The 21,523-nt window shown below is 51.2% G+C and overlaps 2 protein-coding genes across 2 annotated transcripts; one reads left to right on the top strand and one right to left on the bottom strand.

Moving 5' to 3' along the window:
- Nucleotides 1–5,423, top strand: PRR15L (proline rich 15 like). Its single transcript, XM_061143849.1, has 2 exons — nt 1–240; nt 4,257–5,423. Exon 2 carries the CDS (start codon nt 4,286–4,288, stop codon nt 4,586–4,588), a length of 303 nt encoding a protein of 100 aa, XP_060999832.1. The 5' UTR covers nt 1–240; nt 4,257–4,285; the 3' UTR covers nt 4,589–5,423.
- Nucleotides 5,424–7,806: 2,383 nt separating this feature from the next.
- Nucleotides 7,807–15,912, bottom strand: PNPO (pyridoxamine 5'-phosphate oxidase). The gene is made up of 7 exons (XM_061143846.1): nt 15,621–15,912; nt 13,397–13,521; nt 12,252–12,351; nt 11,347–11,400; nt 10,967–11,095; nt 10,596–10,666; nt 7,807–10,374 (listed from the first exon to the last, which is right to left on the bottom strand). Exons 1-7 carry the CDS (start codon nt 15,756–15,758, stop codon nt 10,206–10,208), a joined length of 786 nt encoding a protein of 261 aa, XP_060999829.1. The 5' UTR covers nt 15,759–15,912; the 3' UTR covers nt 7,807–10,205.
- Nucleotides 15,913–21,523: the final 5,611 nt, after the last annotated feature.

Below are 21,523 nucleotides of genomic sequence, written 5' to 3' on the forward strand. Positions count from 1 at the left end.
GGCTGGGTTTCAGGTTCACCTTGACTCCCGGAGCCACAGCGGAGCAGGTACCGCTCCTGCACCTGTTTCTCCGCACCTGCTGCACAGCTGCTCCTACCCAGCTCTCCCAGCCTGAACCTTGCCTGGCGTGGCAGTCCGGAGGCACCCCCACCTCCCCCAGTCTCCCGGGGCGCAGCTCCTGCACTCAGCTCCTTCTCTAGAAAGCTCTCGCCTCCAGCCTCCCAGCAGTCGGGCTCACAGGTACCGGCAGAGGGTGGGCGGGAGGGGAAACCAAGGCATGGACCTCTGTCCGGGGGCTCAGTTCTGCTTCCATGGCTGATACGCCCAGCTGGGAAGGGGGACCAGACATGCCAGCTCCCATCTCTCTATAGGTGGGCAGGCAGAGCTCGATTCATCCCACTGTCTTCTTGGAGTCAATCCAGGCCTCCAACAGAGCTCCTTCTGGGAAAGCTTTACTCCAGAGCAGTGATCTATTAACTCTTGCTGGACAGGAGCTTACCACCTGCTACCCCCTCTCCCACTGGAGGATGTTTCTGGCTGTCTGGTAGGAATATATCCCTGTCCTCTCCAGGGTACCTGAGTGTCACGCAGAGTGGAGAAGTACCACAGGGGCCGTGCAGAGATGCAAGGAATAGAGGTTCTGAGTTTTGTCTTACAGCAGGAAGCCGACTCGCCCCTTCAACCCCCTCTCCAGCCTTCCACCTCCACCCCAGTCAATGGTTAACTTGTTCCAGCTCAGAAGGAGCCCAACCCAGTCTGGGCAAGGCCCTTAGGGCAGTTCACAGAACCCAGCTGGCATGGTGGAAGCTGTCCTGGGGTGCCCACATGCCTGCCAGGGTGCTGACCACCATAGGCAGGGGGTGGCAGGCTATCCTGTGAGGCCCTTGTGGATTCCTAAACTGTGCAAACAGTGGAGGTGTAACTTGCATCTTCAGGGCTGATTTTTATCATTTGATGGATTACAAGGCCCTGGGGCAAGGGCCTTGCCCTCAGTGTGCCTGCTCAGGCCCTGCAGAAGCAGGTATATCACCAACTGCTGAGTCTGTTCAAAATTCCAAGTACATCCCCTCCCCCAGGTCCCTCTAGCCTCCTGTGACTACACATGGGCATGTGACTGTTGGCCTCTGGCTTTTTGCAACTTTGGATACCTGGGAAGTTTGACTGTTGTGTCACATTTTTTTTCTCTAAAATCAGATTTTACACTATTTTGAGGTAGCTCACGATTTAAAAGAATCTTATAGCCCCCTTATTTTGAAAAACAAAGAATAGTCTGCTAATTTATCTGTTCTGCAAATTCAGATTTCCATAGATTAGCCTTGCTTAAAGGGCTAAACACCTGCTTACTGGCGTGTCATGTCCTCCTGGACAGAAGGGACAGCAAAGCCTAGCAGAAAGCATTTTGGAGAGACCAGAATTCAAGGCCGGGAGCCAAGGGCACCAATAAATTGGTGCCATAGTGCCTTGGGTCCTCCAGGGCAGGACCCAAGGGCTACTCTGACCTCTCTCTCTGGTTTTCTGACAAGTGGCTCCCTTTACTCCAAGTAGAGTTAAGACCCATGCATGCCGAGTTCTAATACCTGTTAAAGTGGTATATTTTAAGTGGCACAAGCAGAGGGTACTCTCATAGAGCAAGGCAGTTTGGTGGTTACTGTTGTTTCAGGAGCTGAATCCTCCATTCCCCAAGTTCCTTAGCAGTCCCAGATGGGCCGTGGTGGGGTTGTGGGTTTTGCCCCAGACCAGGTGGTGACTGGGGCAACCATAGGCCAAGCAAGCACCCTGTCCCTCCTTCCTGGCCCTCCCCACGGCTCCTTCCAGAAACCCATTCTGGAACACCAGGTTCTGTGCAAGGCTGTGCTAAGCCCAGGTGGGGCAGGCTGCCAAAGCAAAGCTCTCAGGCTGTCTCCTTGGTGCACCACCTCTCCAGGGTGCCCTAAAAGTATTTACCTGACCACTCACCCCTCCTTCACTTTCTAAGTGGGAGCTGCACTAGATCTCCTTGGGATTTTCTTGCTTCTTGAGCTCAGCTCGAGGGACAGAGCTGACAAAGTGGCATCTGCTTCCTGGACAGAGAGGTGGGGAGGAATCCCCTTGCTCTGGGCAAGTGGATGGATATAGGCAGGGCCAGGGGACAACCACAACAAGGAGGCCATGGATGCAGGCACTCAGTTCATTTCAAGCTTAGGTCAGCATCCTGCTTTCATTTCTTTCTTTATTTTTCTTTTTAAATACTTTTTTGGCTGAACTGCACAGCATGTGGGATCTTAGTTTCCTGACCAGAAGTCAAACCCATGCCCTCTGCATTGGAAGCATGGAGTCTTAACCACTGGACTCCCAGGGAAGTCCCTCTTTCATTGTTTATGAATTTGATCTGCTCCCCCTCTAAAAAAAAAAAAAACTCTAGGCTCATTATGGAAAATCTGGGAATCAAAAAATATATATATATAGAGAGAGGAGAAACCATCCCATATTCCTACTACATAAAGAAAACCAGTATTAATCATTTGTCATATTTCTTCAGGTCTTTTTAGAAAATGTAGTTAAGACCACTAGTTTTTAAAAGTGGGTGATACATTTGCCTGAACTTGGCCTGGTTGATCATCGAACTTTCCGGTGTGCTGTGGCTATTGCACCCTCCTCCTCAGGACTTGCACAGCTCACACTGATACTGAGTCCAAGCTTGCTGTGCTCGCGACATGACAGGCCAATGAGTTGGAGAGACGAGGTGTTGAGGCAAAGGAATAGTTTTATTCAGAAAGCCAGCTGACCAAGAAGATGACAGACTAACGTTTCAAAATAACCATCTTTTCAGGGTCTGAATGCCAGGTTATTTTATGGATCAGAGATGGCAGGGAGGAGGAAACAGTAAAAGGGCCATTAATTTTGCAAATATCTCCTAGAATGGCAAGCTTCAGGCAGGGGATGTGTGAGGTTCTTCCTTCCTACCATCTATGGGTGGACAGGGTTCTGAACAAAGGCACTTTAGTTTAACAGTCAGGCAGAGGGGCAGGATTCTCTGAGACAGGCCATTATGTATGATTATAATAACAAAAGCAATGGAAAGCAAGTCAAGGAAACAGTTTCAATATGGAGCCAGTATTGACTTCTCCCTGCAACAATACCACGGAGTTCTGAAAATCAGACCACCAACCTCTCCAGGCCCAAAGATGTTTCCATTTCTCATCACTCTGCCTGCTCTTTCATTGATCGTGATATCTCTAGCCTATACTCTCTTTTTCTTGTGGTGTCCAGATAACTTCATCTGCCAAAACTTACACCAGCTCAGGCAGCAACTTCATGGAATAGTAAAAGGTGAGGCCACTACTGTGTCAGGACACATCACATTGTCAGTGGAGAAGCTTGGCTTTCAGACCCCTGCCCCACCTCTCATGGGGTATCCTTATGGAGGGTCCAGCCTGTGATAACCAGACCCCACATGTACCTCTTGGCCCCACCAAACCTCCCTCCAAGTGTTCAGTTTCCCTTCGAACTCCTGTCCTTATGGAAGCTGTATGGGGAAAGGGAACCACCCCTTAATAAGTTTTACTTTGCAAAGCACGTCTACCTCGTGGGCAAGGATGAACGTTAGAGCTGAACGTTAGGTCTGGAAAGGACAGGTGCGGACACTGAGGTCCAAAGATGTACCTTGCCAGAGGTCACAAGGCTGGAACAGTTCTCGGGACTTCCCACTCCCAGCCTGATGTTTCTCTCCCTTAGAAAAACCCCAGCTGCTTCTTCAGCCCCGGTGGTGACCACAGGGAAGTCCAAATTACTCTGAACATCACAAATCCTGTTTAATTTTGTAATGAATTGCAAAGAAAATGCATAGGGTGTTTCTGTCCATCTGATACCAGCTGATCACCTGTCTGCTCCTGGCAGCAGGGCCTGGAGGCATAGCGGGAAGAGCCTGGGAAGGTGGCCAAGGCCCAGCTGCTTATGACCCGGCAAGTTATTCACCCTCCTGCAGCCCCAAGGGGCCTGGAGTGTTAAGCTGCCCGGCAGCGGTGTGTAGCTGTCCCACTGTCCCGTCTGCCTGGCTCAGATGGCGTCCCCGTAGATGTTTTCTTGACTGCCTCTTCCCCAGACCCCTCTCTCTCCTCATGTTCACCAAAAGGATTGCATGGCTGACCTGAATCCTGGGTTCACTTGACCCTACCTTCAATTCTTTCAAGCCTGGTTGGGAGACTAGAAAGGGCTGCTCCAAGGCCCCTACCCCTTCTCCCCACTGACTGCTTTCTCTACACCCCCTGCTCCTGCAGGAAGCCCCACCCTCAGGTCTGGGAACGCCATGACCGAAGTTGGTTGGTGGAAGCTGACCTTCCTGCGGAAAAAGAAATCCACTCCCAAAGTGCTGTATGAGATCCCTGACTCCTACACCCAGACTGAGGGTGGTGCGGAGCCCCCGAGGCCTGAGAGCGGGAGCCCCAGCAGCAACTTTAACACCCGCCTGGAGAAGATTGTGGACAAGAACACCAAGGGCAAGCACGTCAAAGTCTCCAACTCAGGCCGCTTCAAGGAGAAGAAAAAGGTCCGAGCCTCGTTAGCGGAGAACCCTAACCTCTTTGATGACAGGGAGGGCAAAGGACAGTGAAGGGGGCTGAGGAGGACACTACCACCTGCCCGCTCCCTGCCATCAGCTGGGTCTGAGATGGGAGCTCACCACGCTGGCCTCTTTGGCCACAGCTGAAGCCGTGGGGGGACTTGATGCCTGCTGGCAGGAAATGTCTGGTTTTAGGTTTGTATTTATGTGCTCTGGCTTTCTGGAAGGCCTGAGAGATCCCAGGTCCTCCTGCCCTCCCCCGCCACATACAAAGGCACTTCAGTTCAAGGTTGAAAAGTCCCACTTGGGAAGGACAGCCCTCCTCGAGGCACTGGCAGCAGCAGCAGGGAGGTGGGCGTGGAAGGAATGGAGCAAGGGATCCGGACAGAGCTCACCCCCTGCTGGGGCACAGGGTCAAGGGTGAGTTTAAATGACTGCTCCCTCTACTTTCTCTACCTGTGATTATTCTCTGGATCAATTCTGAGTGCATTTTCCAGAAGCCACGTGATGGGGGTGGTTTCCTGGAGCTGAGGTGGAGATGATGAACTTGAGCTCACCTCCTATGTCAAGTGGGAAACTTCCTGGAACTTTGCCCCCAGGTGTGTGCGGGGAGGGGACACTGGCACTCCCTAGGAGGTGCTGCAGAAGGCCGGACCAGGGACCCCACAAGTTCTGCATGCACCCTCAAAGGGAAAGTACACTGCCCCTCGGGTCCAAACTTGGAAAGGGGGTGGGAAGTTCTGGCAGGAGCCCTCCTACCCCTACTAGTATTTAAGATGGATCAGCCCCAGAGATGAGTCCTGGAGCCTTGAATTTTCTTTAAAAGAAAAAAAAGAATCGTAGGTTTCTTTTTGTAATAAACAATGCTGCAAAAGCAGAGAAACTATGTACGCTCTTGTCTTACATTTACTGAGATGCTGTTTTTCATGAGTTTATTCTTTTTTACTTTGTGTTAAAACTGTTCCTTTTGAGCATCAGGAAAGACCCCCAGGTGAAAAAATATAATGCATGGGGCCCTAACTTCACCACCAAGCCATCTTAGCATCTGGAGATGGAGAGAGCAAAGGAAGGAACTAGTTACACCTCAGCAACAGAAAGGCTTTCAGGTGCTCCAAGAGAATGGAGCCGACCTCTGGTGACTGACCCCCAAATCTCAGGGGTTTAGTTTGGGATCCAGATTCAAAGTCTGGTTCCTCCTTTAGCAGCTCGGTGATTTGGGGAACATTAAAAAGCAACAACAAAATCCCTGAGCCTCAGCTTCCTCTTCCGTAAAAGGGGCTGTACTAATATCTATTTCACAGAGAGTGGCCAGTATAGGGCTTTCCTGGTGGCTCTGCGGTAAAGAATCCACCTGCAATGCAGGAGTCACAGGAGATGCAGGTTTGATCCCTGGATTGGGAAGATCCCCTGGAGGAGGGCATGGCAACTCACTCCAGGATTCTTGCCTGGAGAATCCCAGCGACAGAGGAGCCTGGAGGGCTGCAGTCCAAAGGGTCGTGAAGAGTCGGACATGACTGAAGTGACTTAGCACACGTACATGGTATTACGTGACCCATAAATAGTCTTATGTATGTGCCCAATAAATATCAGTTTCCTTCCCTTTCTTTTATGAAGGAACTCCACCACAGCTCATGCTTCCGTTTAAGGATGAAGAGAGAGCTTACTCCCTATGCTGTTAGGTCTAGACCCTCCTCAAGCCCCAGGAGCTGAGAACTGGAAAAAAATTGGCCAAATCTCTGGAGCTCATGGTGGGAACAGAGAGAGACCGAGGTGACAACTAAACAATGTGATTCTGTGGCTTCCAGGTCAGCTCCTCGCAGACTGCTGGGCCACCCCAGGGAGGTTACTCAGGACATTTACCAAAACAAACAGACCTGTACAAGGGGGCCTTTGTTAGCTGGCCTCACCCAGGCCAGAGGGAACTCTGAAGAAGAGGGAGGGAGACCAGGGACTGGAAGGAGGGAAGGTGGGCTCAGGTGTATGGCCTTCCCCCAAGCCTCTTCCCCATCCCTCCCCACCACATGTAACTTTCTAGGGTCCCCACAATCATTCGGTCTGTAAAGCCTCCCATGGAGGAGCTGACTTTCCACCGACTGCAGCTCTGCCCAGAGTTAGCAGCTGATACTCAGAGGGTTTATAATCAGCCAGCTCTGTGGCGAGTACCCCCACGAAGTTCCTCCTGTAACCCTCTCATCACAGGTGCTGTTATTATCACCGTTTTCTAGTTTTCCAGCTGCATTAGCTGAGGCTTAAGAGATCAAGTCACCAGACCTGGGTCAGGGGTTCCTAGTGGCAAAGCTGGGGCTGAGGCCAGACCTGTGCATATGGCTGCCACACCACACAGCCCCCTTCACACTGGGTTTTTATCTGCTCAGGGAAGGGAAGCCCGGCAAGCTGCAGTCCATGGGGTTGCAAAAAGTCGGACAGGACTGAGCAAATGAACAACGGGGAAGGGAAACTGAGGCTCAGAACAAGGAAAGGAGTACAGTCACCTGCAGTGGGGAGGTGGGGAGAGAGGGCCGTGCCTGGGCCTTGGGGTCCTGGGAGGCAAGCATCCTCTGTGGGGGCCGCCCAGAATCTGGAACCAGTGAGTAAAAGCCAACCAACTCCAAGGGTGAGACCCTAAACCACAGGCACCTGCCGCTTCAGCCATCCTGAGGTTCCCTGAGGCAAGGGGTGGGGAGGGGTGAGAGGCTGGGCCCCAGGCCACTGACCTGTGGTTCTGTTTCATACTGGCAACCATCACTATTTTCCCTCTTAGGTGAGAGGGTCTGCGCGTTCCTCAACCCTGTGCATGCCGCTCCACTCCACGGCCCCAAAGTGATGGCCACAGAATCTCCCATGAAAACTCCACACATATCCCTAAGTTAAGGGATGGACGGATGGGCTGGGGGAGGTAATAACAGCCAAAGACCTGGCTGCCCAGGAAGTCAGCGCCCAGGCAGCCACAAGTGTTCACCAGGCCAGAGGAGGAGGAAGCGAGAGTGCAAATAAGAAAATATGAGCAGGAGAGGGAGAGGCTACGGTTATTGACCACAGTTTCACTGGGACAGGACCCAAGAGGGGAGAGAGGCGGGCAGGAGGGGCCGACTAGAACTGGCCTGTGCTGCCTAGAAGGGGCCAACCCTGGGCATCGGGCTCCCCCTGCTGGACACCCAACTTCCCCAAGTGGAGAAGCCAGGTAGGAGGAGCTGCTTAAATTCTTCCAAATCCCCTCAAACATCGGGGGCGGGGGACGAGACCAGGCTAGATTGAATATTTACATCATGCATGGCTGATGAGCTTTTATTTTAGACTTGGCACGGGGACTGTCAGACAGAGGAAAGGAAAGGAACAGCTGAGACCAGGCTCAAAGCAGGGGTATACACAGACCCCATAAGAGGACAAGGTAGGGAAGGGCACTCCAGCACCCTCTCCTGCAAGTGGCCGCATTGTGCCTTCCTGCACCCCCCGGCTTAAGGAAGCCGGTGGGGGTGGGGGGTGGGGGGTGGTCAACACCCAGAGGGCCGCTCTTGGAGGAGGCAGTCAGTAACAGACGCCAAAGCACACACCCATACAGTGGAATGAAGCACAGTTTACAGAGTTGCAAGCTCAATGGCCAATGTATGCAAACAGTCAGTTCTCTGATCCTGGCTTAGTCACAGCAAACATTTGCCCAGCCTGGCTCCTCTCCGCAGCCTGGAGGCCACTCATCCACGTTATCCCTGGTCACCAGACTTGTGCTCAAAGACAAAGACTATAGGTCAGCACAGGCCTCAGCCAAGTGCTACCAAAGAATCCAGCTGCAGAAGTGGTTGGTTTAGAGGTTGAGGCTAATCTAGTTACGTGGAAGCGGAGGTGGTCTTGTTTAAAGCAGCGTGGGATTCAATGGATCTGGGGTAGGCTCCCAGGGGAAGCCAAAGCTGCAGGCCTGTGGACTACACTTCAAGTGAATGAAAGTCGTTCAGTCGTGTCTGACTCTTTTCGACCCATGGACTAGACAGTCCATGGGATTCTCCAGGCCAGAATACTGGAGTGGGTAGCCTTTCCCGTCTTCAGGGGGTCTTCCCAATCCAGGGATCAAACCCAGATCTCCTGCATTGCAGACGGATTTTTTTACCACCTGAGCCACAAGGGAAGCCCCACTCCAAGTAGCAAGGATCTATTAACATGGGCTCTCAACCTTGGCTGCACAGAATTCCCAAGGACTTTTGAAATTTCCCCAAGCCCTGGCTGCACTCACACTGGTCAAATCACCTCTGAGAGTGGGACTGAGCAGCAGGGTTTTTAAAGCTCCTGGGTAATTCCAGTGAAAACCAGTGACCTAGGAGTTGTCATCAGTAGGGGTAGCAGGGAGGTAAAGGGATACGTGTCAGAAAAGTATAAGCTCTATTATTTAATTTTATATCTGGAAAAAGAAATACATATAAATGTATGTATATATGTATTTCACATACATATGTGCTGTGCTAAGTCACTCAGTCGTGTCTGACTCTTCGAGACCCCCAAGGACTGTAGCCCACCAGGCTCCTCTATCCATGGCATTCTCCAGGCAAGAATACTAGAGTGGGTTGCCATGCCCTCCTCCAGCGGATCTTCCAGACCCAGGGATCGAACCCACATCGCTTACATCTCCTGCACCGGCAGGTGTGTTCTTTACCACGAGTACCACCTGGAAAGCCCTCACATACATCAAGTTTTTATAAACAAATGTGGAAAGTAAGGCCTGATGAAAATCTTCCTGACCACAGGTACTAGCATGAGTTTCTTCTACAAAACTCCTGTCAGACAGGGACAGAACACTCACTACCTAACCTACTCCGTCTTAGGCAGCCCCAATTGAAATTTCTTCCCATACTGAGATAAAATCTAACTTCATGTAACTTCCACCTATGGGTCCTTTGGAGCTACAGAGAATAAATTTAGTCTCTTTTCCACATTGCTCCTCTTCAGATAATGGAGGGCAGCTATCAGTTGGGTAAGAGGTTTAAAAATATCCTACTAGTAAGTGAGTTAGTTAAGGTTCTTTTCGTTGCAAGCAAATCAATTCTGACTGGTTTAAGCCAAGAAAAAAAAAAAAAAAAACCTCTCTCTTTTTTTAAAGAGATAATGGGCGTTTTCTGAGGTAGAAGGAGGAATTGCACAACCCCAGGCATGGGAAGGAGGGATCCGTGGATCATTCAGGGAATTTGCAAGAGCAGCAGCCAGAAGTTGCTGTTTCTAGGCTGCCATTATTTACTTGGCGGCTACAACGGTTCCGATGCTCTGAGTCTCTAGGTTTCAAATTTCAAATTTGAAAGAAAAGAAAAACTGATTGACTAGATTGCCTCGGGTGCAATTGGCTCTGGCCAGACTCTGTCATGTGATAACAGACAAGGCTGCTGGGGGCCCACCCCCTGTCACCGGAAAAGGGAATGACATCAGCTCCACCCCTAGAGGGAGCTATTCCAATAAATCATAGTTAAGGTGGAGAAGAAAATTACGAGATTTTCCATTTGTGACCGTCTGTGCCACTGTTAAACTCCACTAGACTAGCTGACTACGGAGAATTCTAAGGGTGAACACTGAAGGGCCCTGAATGTCAGAGGCAGGAAGGGAAATGGCTTGAGTTTAGAAAGGTCTGGCCCCCCATCCCATACCCTCTCTGGGGCACTGGCCCCAGCTCCACTCCGTGCCAAAAGATTGGGAGTCAGGGCGCTAGTCTCTCATAGAGCCAGTCTTCCTCCCCTCGGTGGGTCATGGGCCCCAGAGGGGCATCTCCGGTTAGTAGGCCTCGTCGAAAGACGATCCGGTCATGCAGGCGGTTGGTTTGGCCTTGCCAGAACTCCATCACCTCTGGGTACAGGATGTAGCCACCCCTATAAGGAGAAGTAGACGGTTTGGTGCTCTGTGCATCTTTCTAACCAGGCAACCCCCACCACCCTCCACACCATCCCAGAGTCCCGTGAAGGAAGCTGCTGGCATGCATCTGACAAGGGTTGCCAGGGAGGAGTGTATCTGGAATTCCAAGGACAGCATGGCTTCAGGGAAGCATGAGGGTCCCAGTGTCCCTTTCTAGGTGACCCCCGGTATCACTCACCAGTATTTTGGCTTTGGCACCTCCTGTTCCTGGTAGAGTTGCTCCAGTTCCTTATTTTTCTTTCTCAGATACTGTCCAGGGGAAGGAAATGAAGAAAGGGCCAGACTCAGTCAGTGCTTCATTGAATCACCACTTATAGGGCCTGTGCTCTGTGCCAGGCTGGGGACACAGGTGACCTCCACGGGCACAGTTCAACAGGAGGGTCAGACAGACACAGGAGGCCTGTTCCCTGCTCCCCATATTCACACCCCCCACTTTCCCATCCATTTCACTTTGCTGGAAAGAGAGAGCCCTGGCATCCCCTGGGGACAGCCTCTGGGGCTGAGCCAAGGCACCAACCACTCAAAGGGCTAAGGAGAAGCCCCACTTACCTCCCTATCTGGGATCACGGAACTCTGGTGACTGACCACAGCCCCAATCTGGCTGCTCTTGGGGCGGGAGTGGAAGTAGCATTCAGCCTCCTCCTCAGGCAGCTTCTTCACGGGCCCCTCCACACGCACCTGCCCAGGAATGGCCTTGGTTAGACAGCATTCAAAGCCACCTGCCCTCCCAATCAGCACTGGCCCGTCTTCTTTGTTCTTCTCTTTAGCCACTGCCCTATTGCACCTGACTCCAGGTAGCCCAGCTAAGTGAGAGCCATTTGAAAGGCAGGATGTTTGCGCAGCCTGGGGACCTTCACCAGGTTCATCCATAAACTCAGGTCCCTCCTACCTCCAGTCCACCCCCGGCTCTCCCAGGAATGCTCACTCACCTGACGGTGCAGGGGCTCCCAGTAGAAGACAAGGGAAGCAAAGGGATTCGAGTCCTGGAAGCGGAAGAGAATCCACAGACAGTCATCAGGACAGGAGAGAGGATGCCTGAGCACAGGGGGAAGGTAGGGGGTCTGCACCACGCAGGCCCACTGAAGATGCATTTACCGTAGCATCTCATTAAGTTCTCAAAGGTAGGCCTACTATTACAGGTGTGGAGATAGGCTCAGAGAGCTTCAGTAACATGCCTGGGTTCACAGAGTCAATGGAAGACCTGCACTGAAAACCTCAGCCAGATGGACTCCAAAGTGAGGCTTGCCATGTCTCTCACCCACAGATTTGCAAATCCTCTGAAATGCACATTTGACTGCACTGGACTTGGGGAGGGCTACTCATTTTGGATTCATTAACTGAATGCATATGAAGTGCCAGCTCTGTGCTCAACACCAGGAGAGGTGCTGGGGGTGTAACAGAGACACTTCAGAGGCAGCCCCGCCCCCACAGAGCTTACCGTTTAGCAGAGGACATAAACATTGATCACATAACCCCCCAAATACATGCAGTTAGAAACTAAAACAATGGCAGAAAGGAAATTTGTAAATTATAGTGACCGCAAACAGTGAGAGGGGCTGGCTCAGCCTGGGAGTCCAGAGGCTTCCATGAGGAGGTGATGTGGGGGCTGAGACCCGAAGAAACAGGAGCTACTCAGATAAACAGCTAGGGAGGTGGAGGTGCTTAAGGCTTGCCCTCATTCACAGCAGAGAGAAGGCAAGTGCAAAGGCCTCTAGTCAGGACAGTGCCTGAGCACGGCTGACAGGTGGACTGGGGCAGGGATGGCATGAGTAGGTGACCAACAAGCCAAGGCTGGACCCTGCAGGCCCAGGAAGGATTTACCGTGAACCCTCACCAGCTCTTTTCCCTTTCGACTCTCGAAGTTAGTGAAGAAGCGGAAGCCATCCTTGCCAAAGCCCTTCAGCAGCACCATGCGGGCAGACGGTTTCCCATCTCTGGGGCAAAGAGCAGAGCACCATGGTCAGAGACCCTCCCCAGAGGATGTCTGAGCACCCCTACACCTGTGCCCCCTTATTCTGCACTCTCTGGGCACTCAAGCTGCCCATGGGCATTTGTCCCAGAGGTGCAAACATGACACCGTTGCCTAGGGCCCTATAATGGACTCAACTGGGTTCCACTAACATTTTTGAAGCCCTCACTCACAATGTGACTGTATTTGAAGATGGGACCTTTAGGGAATGATTAAGGTTAAATGAGATCATAAGAGTGGGACTCTAATCCAGTAGGACTGGTGTCCTGATAAGAAAAGGAAGAGACACCAGAGAACTCCCTCTCTCCCTGCATACACAAAGGGAAGGCCATGCGAGAACATAGCAGAAAGGCAGCCATCTGTAAGCCAGGACTCGAGAGAGGCTTTGCTAGAAACCAACTCTGATAGCACCTTGATTTTGGACTTCTAGCCTCCAGACCTGTGAGGAAACAAGTTTCTGTTAATCCACCCAGTCTGTTATGGTGGCCCAAGCAAACTAGCTCTGGGGGATATCCAGGGGCACAGTACAAGAGCCCTGCCTCCAAAGAGTTACACTTTAGTGAGGAGGGGGAAGAAGAGTTGAATAAGAGGCTAATACAAGCGATGTCTCAAAGAATTTATGACTGATTGTCAAATGAATGATACAAACCAGCACTGTACTAGATTTCAAGAGAGGGAGATGGCTTTATGGAGATCTACCTCCCCAGATGGGAAGTGGGGAGACTGGGAGCTGAGGGAGACAAGGGTGTGTGTACTGGGAGGTGGAAGCATCAAGGGCAGAGATGAATGAGGCACTACATTTTATCACTAAATGGAATTGAGTCAAGTGTAATCTTTGGTTTACAGGTAAGGACACTGAGGCCCAGAGAAGACAAATTACTTGCCTGAGGTCACACAGCATGTTAATAATAGAACTAGAATCACAAAGTTGTCATCCATCAAATTGAGAGCTTTCTAAGTTTCCTACTTCATCTGTACCCACCTACAGAAGGGCCCACGGCTGTGCCTACCTCGTACATGTAGCCAGACACATGGCGTTGGCTTCCATTATGTCAGGACACTGAACAGCCTCCTCGAACCAGGCAGCAAACTGCTTCACAGGGTCCAGGGAGGTCAGATGAGTCTCCTCAAATGCCTGGGAAGGGAGAGTTTTATTTCATTTAACAAACACATAGAGTGTTTACTGTGTACATGCTCTGTTCTAGGCACTTTTCAAGTGTTAACTCATTTAGTCCTCATAACAAAAACCCGTCCCCAGGAAGGTTCTGTTAGCCTCATCTTATAGGTGAGAAAACAGGTTCAAAATGGTGACTAATTTGACAAATCAGGGTTTCATGTCAAACCTATCACCTGGGAAGCCTGAAAAAAAAAAAAAAAAAAAAAAACAACCCTGGGCTCCACCCAGTAAATTCTCATTCAGCAGGTCAATTGCAGGAAGGGGGACCCCTTCCAGGACCTGAGAGCGGGCTCTTGTCTGACACTCAGAAATGAATTGTCCGAGGAGGTACACTTGCTGACAAAACAAGAGACTTTATTGGGACGGGGCGCCCGGGTGGAAAGCAGCAGGGTAAGGGGACCCGGGAGGGCTGCTCTGTCACATGGCTTGCACATGGTGATGTTGTTGGTTTCCGGGTTGTCTCTGGCCAATCATTCTGACTCAGGGTCCTTCCTGGTGGCACACACATTGCTCAGCCAAGATGGATTCCAGTCAGAAGGATTCTGGGAGGTGGGTAGGACATACAGACTGTCTCCTCTCTCCTTTTGACCTTTCTCAAATTCTTCTAGTTGGTGTTAGCTTGTTAGTTCCATGTTCCTTCCCGGGACCTCTGGTTTAAGATAACTCATGCAAGTGGTTACTTTGGGGCCTGGCCAGGGCAGGCAGTTTGGGTCAGTGGTTCCCCTAACAAGTCTGAGATTTAATGAAAACCTGCATGTTTGACAAGCATTTCTGGAAAAGTTCACATGCAACTAGATTTGGTAACCAGGCTCTGGGCCCTAATTCCAAAATAGTTCTCTTGGTTTCTCTTCTGAGGAGAGAAAAGGAAGTAAGATCCAGGAGCTTTCTCCTGCACTCCTGGGTAAGTTATTCCTCCTCCTCAAAGTGTTATTTATTTATCAAACATTTATGGACTTCCCTGGGGTCCAGTGGTTTAAAATCCACCTGCCTATGCAGGGCGCTGGGGTTTGATCCCTAGTCTGGGAAGATCCCACATGCCGGGGAGCAGCCTGAGGGCCACAGCTACTGAGCCCATGGGCTGCAGCTATGGGAAGACGGCACACCTAGAGCCCCATGCTCCCCAATGAGAGAAGCCTTTGCCCAAGGAAGACCCAGAGCAACCAAAAATAGACAAAATAAATTAACTAGTTACATTTAAAAACAACAAACAAGCTTCCCAGGTGGCTCAGTGGTAAAGAATCCGCCTGCCAATCCAGGAGACACGTGTTCTAATCCCTGGGTCGGGAAGAGCCCTGGAAATGGCAACCCACTTCAGTATTTTTGCCTGGGAAATTCCATGGACAGAGGAGCCTGGTGGGCTTCAGTTCATGGGGTCACAAAGAGTTGGAGACGACTCAGTGACTAAACAAGCTGATTATCACTGTTCTAGGCACTTAACTAGCTTCACTACTTTGGTCACCTGATGTAAACAGTCAACTCATTGGGAAAGATCCTGTTGCTGGAAAGATTGAAGGCAAAAGGAGAAAGCGGGCAAAAGAAGAGGGCAGCAAAGGATGAGATGGTTAGATAGCATCACCGACTCAATGGACATGAACCTGAGCAAATTTTGGGAGATACTCAAGGACAGGGAATCCTGGCCCGGTGCAGTCCATGGGGTTGCAAAGTGTCTGACGCAACTTGGCGACTGAACAACAGAGGTATTTTACAAATATCAAAGTCCATAACATCCCCGTGAGGTCGGTGATATTACTTGTGAAACGAGGAAACTGAGACCCAGAGACGTGAGTAAACCGCCCAAGAAGTGCGCCCAACGACCAGCAGGATTCCTCCCAGGCAATCCCCGAGTGAGCGCCCTGAGTGCCTATAACGAGCTGCCTCTGGAGTCCACCTTCATCCTCGTTTCTCCAGAAACCCTCCCCCATTGATGGTCTTTGAACCCCCGCTTCTCCCATAGGGGTAACCCCGAGCCCCAGGAGGTGGATCAGAAACCCGAGGGGATCCCTTCCATGCCCCTCCCCTCGGGAGATGACTGCGGAGGCCCTGTAGGGCAGCGGCACCTCTGGGTCCCCGCGGTAAGTCTTGCGCATCGGTCCTAGGTCCATGGCAGCACCGCGGCTGCAGAGGTGGCGGAGAGAGCGGGGCCACTCGGCGGGTCGCCCAAACGTCACAATGACGCTCCGCAGCCAGAATGTCATGGGGCCGCCGGCCACGTGACCCGGCGTGGCTCCGCGCTGGGTTCCGTTGGGTTCGGAACCAGTGTCTTAGCCGGGGAATCTTCCGGCAAGGAAGAATTTACCAGTCACCAAGACAGGCCGACAGCCTAAGTCCTCCGAGCCAACGGGAGCCAATGGGAAGCCAGAGTCGGTGGAGGGAGCCGGGAGCGGAGAGGCCATTGGTTGGAGTTTTCCAGGAGCGAGGCCAATTAGAACAAGAACAGAGGAACCCGGCAGCCAATGGACGGCGCCTCCCGGGGCGGGAGCAGAGAGACAAGGAAATGCTGTCACCGCGGTTAACAGCACGTGGAGGTTTGTTAAAGGTATAGGGACCGCAGCGGCCCAGGCGGGAGGGGCAAGGGAGGAGCCGCCGCAGGCTTGTGGAGATAGTCAGTCTTAAGAGGCCTGCCCCTAGCAGATGCCCGAAGGCTAGCTTAGAGATTGGCGGCCTGGAAAGGACAAACGGAAAATGGAATTAGGGGCCAGACTCTGAGGCAAGGTGAAGTGGAGACACAGAAAGGGGCGATCTGGTGGGGGGATGAAATTTGGGCTCGAGAGTGGGAGAGGTTGAAATGTGACTTCGGGTCTCGCGGGATAGGTGTGTGTGTATATAGTGAGTATGGGGAGGTACCCTGGTGTCTGGGAGGAGCAGTTGGGTCAGGAGGAGACTATGGGTAAGAAAGCAGATGGCCAAATGGGAAAGGGGAAGAGGGAGATTTGGGATCAAACCATCCCAGATGAGAACCACCTTCCTCTTTCAGCTCTGAATCGCCGCCCTCCAGCCTCATTTCTGTAATGCAGGTCAGAGCATGCTCCTCCCTTTCCTCATGGTTTCCTCTTTTGTGGTTGCCGCAGAGCTCATACTACCCAGTGTTCCAGTAGATGGAAGGATTGCCCCACTGCTCCGGGGCCACCTCCCTCTTTGTTGTTTCCCTCTTTTCACATTTTACCCCTTCTAGGTAGTTGGAGTCTAGTTCCCAGGTCAGGGCCAACCATAATTAAGGGCACAGGGGAGCAGGTTGCCATGCAAAGTCACTTCCAGGCTGTGGACTAGAGGCTGAGTAATAGGACACTTGCCAGTGCCCATTCCAGCTTTGACTTGGCTGGGCAGCCTAGGGTCAAGGCCTCTCTGTAGTCCTTCCTGAACATCAAGAAGGAGAGCTGCAAGAGCCTTTTAGGCAGGCACCCCAGGACTGTGTCAGGAAGGGGAACTTTCCTGCCCTGCCCAGGTGTTTGCATTACTGCCAAGCTTCATTAAGCCCTACATTAGATGACTGTCATCCTTTATTATGTGCACGTAGCTTGAGCCAAATGGCATCTGGAAGACAAATTTGCTGCAAAGAAATAATTCATTTCAAGGTTTAATGATGTTGATCAATGGATTCTCCACTGGTTGAAATTTTTTTATGTGGCCATCATTTTTCTCTATTGACACAACTGAGAGAGAGGTGACTGGACTTTCTTTCTTGTTGAGGTTGTTCTTCCGCATATGACCATTTCTTCCCTCCTCCCAAGGCCCTGCACTTGAACCTGGATAAGGAATAATTAGTACTCTTCAGCTCACATGATTTTATTCATGGGGCTACACTCTTAGCACTGCTGGGTTATGCTACCCTGGGCCCAGATTCTGGGGCACCAAGACTAGGATCATTTGAATGGTTTGCTTAAAATTTAAAAGCCAAGGGCTCAGTGTAGTGGGGAAGACATGTGTTAAAGACCAGGCACTGAGCTAGGTCTGAGAATATGAAGACAAAGATGCATGGTTCCTGCCCACAGGGGGCTTACACTCTATAGGGGGAGGCAGATCTGTAAACTAAGGAGTTACAGGAACTTTAACAGATGTATCTGCAAGGTAAAGGGGAGCAAAAATGAGAACATGGTCTCCAAGGGTTACACAGTCAGAAAAGGCTTCATAAAGGGAGCAGGCATTTGATTTGTCTTAATGAGTAAGTGATCTCCAGATGGACAAAGAACAGTCATTCCAGGAAGAGGGAACAACTTGAGTGTGATACTGCCAGAGCAAGGTGGTGAGAAAACAGGCCAGGCAAGGAGGCAGGGGCTAGGTGACTGCTAAAGATCAGACAGGTGGCAAGGGCCAGCTTTAGATATCTCTTCTCAGTTTTCTTCCTGTGCTGCTGTCGAACCAGGGTGTCTAATTCCTGGTTTTTTAAGGCCAGGTAGCAAGAAAAAGTACTAGATTCTGACAGCCTCTTCCATTCTTGGCTGTTAGTGAGGAAATTTGCAACTGGTTGCCTTTTTATATTTCCCCTTTGTCTTGAAGATAATCAGTAGGCTTGTATTGCGCTTTTCTGCCCAGTGGAATTTGGTGTCTAGATCACAAAGGGGTCCTGCAGTGCAAACGAGTGGGTGCTGCTCCTGCTTACGGCCCCAGCAAGGGGCTTGACTGCTTGGGAGAAATGAATTTCTTTTTTTACTGCTTTTCTTAAATATTTTGCTTACCACCCCCCAACTTTGTAAAGTTACTAATCTTTTCTTGGAGGTCTTTAATGAATAGAAGCTATATTACAGTACTGTACTGTACAGAGACACCCCATTTTCTCAATATGCAGCGAAAGGTTGGAGGCTTTGTTTGGGGACTACGCCTTGCCTGTTTTCTCCTAATGCTTTTGCATTTATGTTCTTAAATCACCTCTTTTGTCTAATTGTTTGATTAAATTATACATTTCAGTTACATCTTGGTGATTGTATTTTTGTTTGTGGACATGGCTCTGGTGACCAATAAATAGGTGATGGGCAAAGGAGGGTGAGGCAGTGGCAGGGAGACATTGGGAGATGCTGTTCTCTAAGCTAGAGCTGGGAGTGGGGAGCCTGATGCCTGAGTTTGGGGGGTATGAGGTAGAGAGGAACGATTTAACTCAGCAGGATGCCTTTAGGTGAGCTGGGCGATGAGTGAAGTTGCTCAGTTGTGTCCAACTCTTGGCGACCCCATGGACTGTAGCCTACCATGCTCCTCCACCCATGGGATTTTCCAGGCAAGAGTACTGGAGTGGGCTGCCATTGCCTTCTCCAGAGGATCTGCCCAACCCAGGGATCGAACCCGGGTTTCCTGCATGGTAGGCAGACGCCTTACCGTCTGAGCCACCAGGGAAGGTGCTATTCTTCAAAGTGAGGGCGTGTTGGAGGAGAGGTTTCAGGGAAAGATGAAGTCACCATCAGGCCTGTTGAGTGTGTGGGTTTATGGGACAACCATGTGTGGTCAGGTTGAAAAAGCACTCCTGAAGCTGGAGGAGAGGTCTGGACTGATGGGATGGTTTAGGTGTTATGAGCCTCTAAGGTGGCACTTGAAGCCATAGGGAAGGATGAGAATGTCTGGGAAGGGAAGGGAACCTGGGGGAGTAGTTAATGATGCTTGTGCAGTACAGCCCCCAGCTTTCCAGAGAACCAACAGCAGGCTGGAACCAGCCCCAGGTGTGCTGGGGGCCCAATCTCAGGAATTCTCTGGCCCAGCCTTGGGTGAACTCAGTGTGGAGCCTCAGAGCACACAGATGGGTACTTGGTGCTCTGCTGGCAGGTGCCTGAACCCTGAGTATGGTTACCAGGGGAACTAGAGCAGGGTGCAAGGAGGCTGACCCTTACCCAAGTGTCCTGCTTGCAGTTATGGGGTTAACCCCTCATGTGATCCTTTGCATGTGCTCACAGATTGCTCCCCAAATATGTCCCTTTGTTTTCATGTGTACCCCATGAGAAGCTCCTTCATGGGAAGGACTCCTTAATATCCCCGGCTCCTTCTCACAATCCCAGCCAGGAAATGCTAATGTGTAATATTTATGCATAATCTGCTTTTCTTAAGCTTCTCGGAACCTGGTGAGTGGGGCATGGGGTTTTTGGCACCTGGTAGGACTGCAGGGATGTTTAGGTTTCCAAGGCTGGGTGAGCTCTGGGGCATCTATCTTAGCCCCGGCACTGAATGAGCCACAGGAGCGGGAGGAGGCCTGATGGGGTCTCAGCAGGTCCAAAAGATATGACCTGGTGGCGCCTTAGTTTTATTTAAGGACTCCTGGTCGATTATCTTGACCTGACCTGTGGTCATTTATTTCCTCTTGCCCACGATCCCGAAGAGCAGGTATCTGATGCTCCTCTCCAAGCCCTGATTCTCTGCTTCTCCCTCCATTCTTTGCTCTCTTTTCACCCACACCCCTGTTCTTTATTCCATCCTCCCAGGCTCACTTCCTGCTCTTCTACTCCCTGAGGGCCCCTTTACTAGGAAACCCAACTGTCACCTGTCCTGAGATTATTGCAGTTCCTTGAGTAGCTTCATCCCAGCCCCAGAGACCTTGGTCAGGTCACAGAAGGTCCCTGACCCCAAGTTAGATTCCCTGAATCCACCACCATCTAGACCTCAGCCACGAGCCCCTGATAGGCCCAGTGACCTGAGCTGCTACAGGTGGCTCCCGTCATTAAACTCAAGTGTGGGGCCTCAAAGGGTGATTGTCAAGATGGGCTGAGTAGTTTGAAGGACGCCTGAGGTCTATTTGCTGGTTTAGTTAGGAAAAAATAGTGCCCGATGTGCCTTCAGGAGAGGAGCGTCTTTCCCAGGCCCCTTTTATTTCAACCTCATAATCCTAGTATCTGGGATGGGTGAGTCGCAGCGTTGAGCTTTGCTGAACAGACCAGAGAGGTGGCCTTGGAGCACAGGACCCTGGGCGGGGAACTCAGACTGTGTGACCCCCACTCTCAAGCTGCTGGGGTGGCCTGATGGGGGTGGCATTTTCAACCAGGGCCAATCAGGTGTCCTGGGGAGGCCTCTGGCCTGGAGTGAGTTGGGCTGCATCACTCTAGCAGTCCCCACCCTGGCAACTCTTAAGTCTCAGTAAGGGATAGATTAAAGCAGATGAGGGCTAATTAGCCACTGGGTCTCTCTGTTCTTTCCTCAGGCCATTAGCCATGCCAGGCAGAATACATCTTCCTGCTCCCCTTCTAACTCAGGCATCCCATAGGAGGCAGAGATGATCAGGTATGTGTCTCACTGGAGAAGGGAAACCCTGAGTGACAGCATGCTGTTCTGCCCATTAGGGGCTGGCACCTCATTTCCAAAGGATGCCGAGGAGTCAGGTCAGCTTCCACCCTTGAAGCATAAACCACAGTTCCCAGGAAAGGATAGTTCTTTGTGCCTGAGAGCAAAGCCGGTGGGGAACATGTGGCAGAAAGAGATCAGTTGTTAACATTCCCCTTCTTTCCTCTAGTCCCAATCCAGAACACAGTAAGGCAGTTTTCTAGTCACACATTCCATGCTTGAGAGTGGGTTGAATATACCTCATGTCTTCTGCCTCCTGCCCGTGCAGCGACGACATGTGGGGCTGCTGGGCTGGGTAGGAGGCTTCATGTCAGGGAAGTCAGTGGTGGGTCTGGTATCACTCAAAGGGCTTATGTATGCTTGTTGGACGGGCCTCCCTACCCTAATAAAGAAGTGATCAGAGCAGACAAACCTGTGATCCATCTTACTTCTTCAGCTGATGTGAGGGTGTTCAGGCTCTAAAGACAAGATGTTTGCTTGCAAAAATGCAGACTGTGTGACAGAGGAAACCTAGTAAGGGGATAGAGAGCTCCAAGCGAGCCCTGCCACGCCTGCACAGAACAGCCACCACGGCTGGATCCTTCTGAGGCTGGTGGTTAAGAGGAATTGTTGATATAAGAAAAGCACACACTGTTCTCTATATGCTTGAGAACAACTTGTCTCTTCCTTCAGCCCAGATGCTCCTCAGGCCCTTCCTAGGTTTAAACACAGG

Source organism: Dama dama, chromosome 5 (assembly GCF_033118175.1).
Source record: "Dama dama isolate Ldn47 chromosome 5, ASM3311817v1, whole genome shotgun sequence".
Lineage (NCBI taxonomy): Eukaryota > Metazoa > Chordata > Mammalia > Artiodactyla > Cervidae > Dama > Dama dama.

Bases quoted from the DNA above. Each gene is read 5' to 3' on its own strand.
- PRR15L (XM_061143849.1), top strand. From the start codon at position 4,286: ATGACCGAAGTTGGTTGGTGGAAGCTGACCTTCCTGCGGAAAAAGAAA.
- PNPO (XM_061143846.1), bottom strand. From the start codon at position 15,758: ATGACATTCTGGCTGCGGAGCGTCATTGTGACGTTTGGGCGACCCGCC. The intron at 11,401-12,251 runs GTGAGGGTTCAC...TTCCGCTTCCAG, and splicing joins GTCGAAAGGGAAAAGAGCTG to GACTCGAATCCCTTTGCTTC. The intron at 10,667-10,966 runs GTAAGTGGGGCT...TCCCCTGGACAG, and splicing joins CCGTGATCCCAGATAGGGAG to TATCTGAGAAAGAAAAATAA.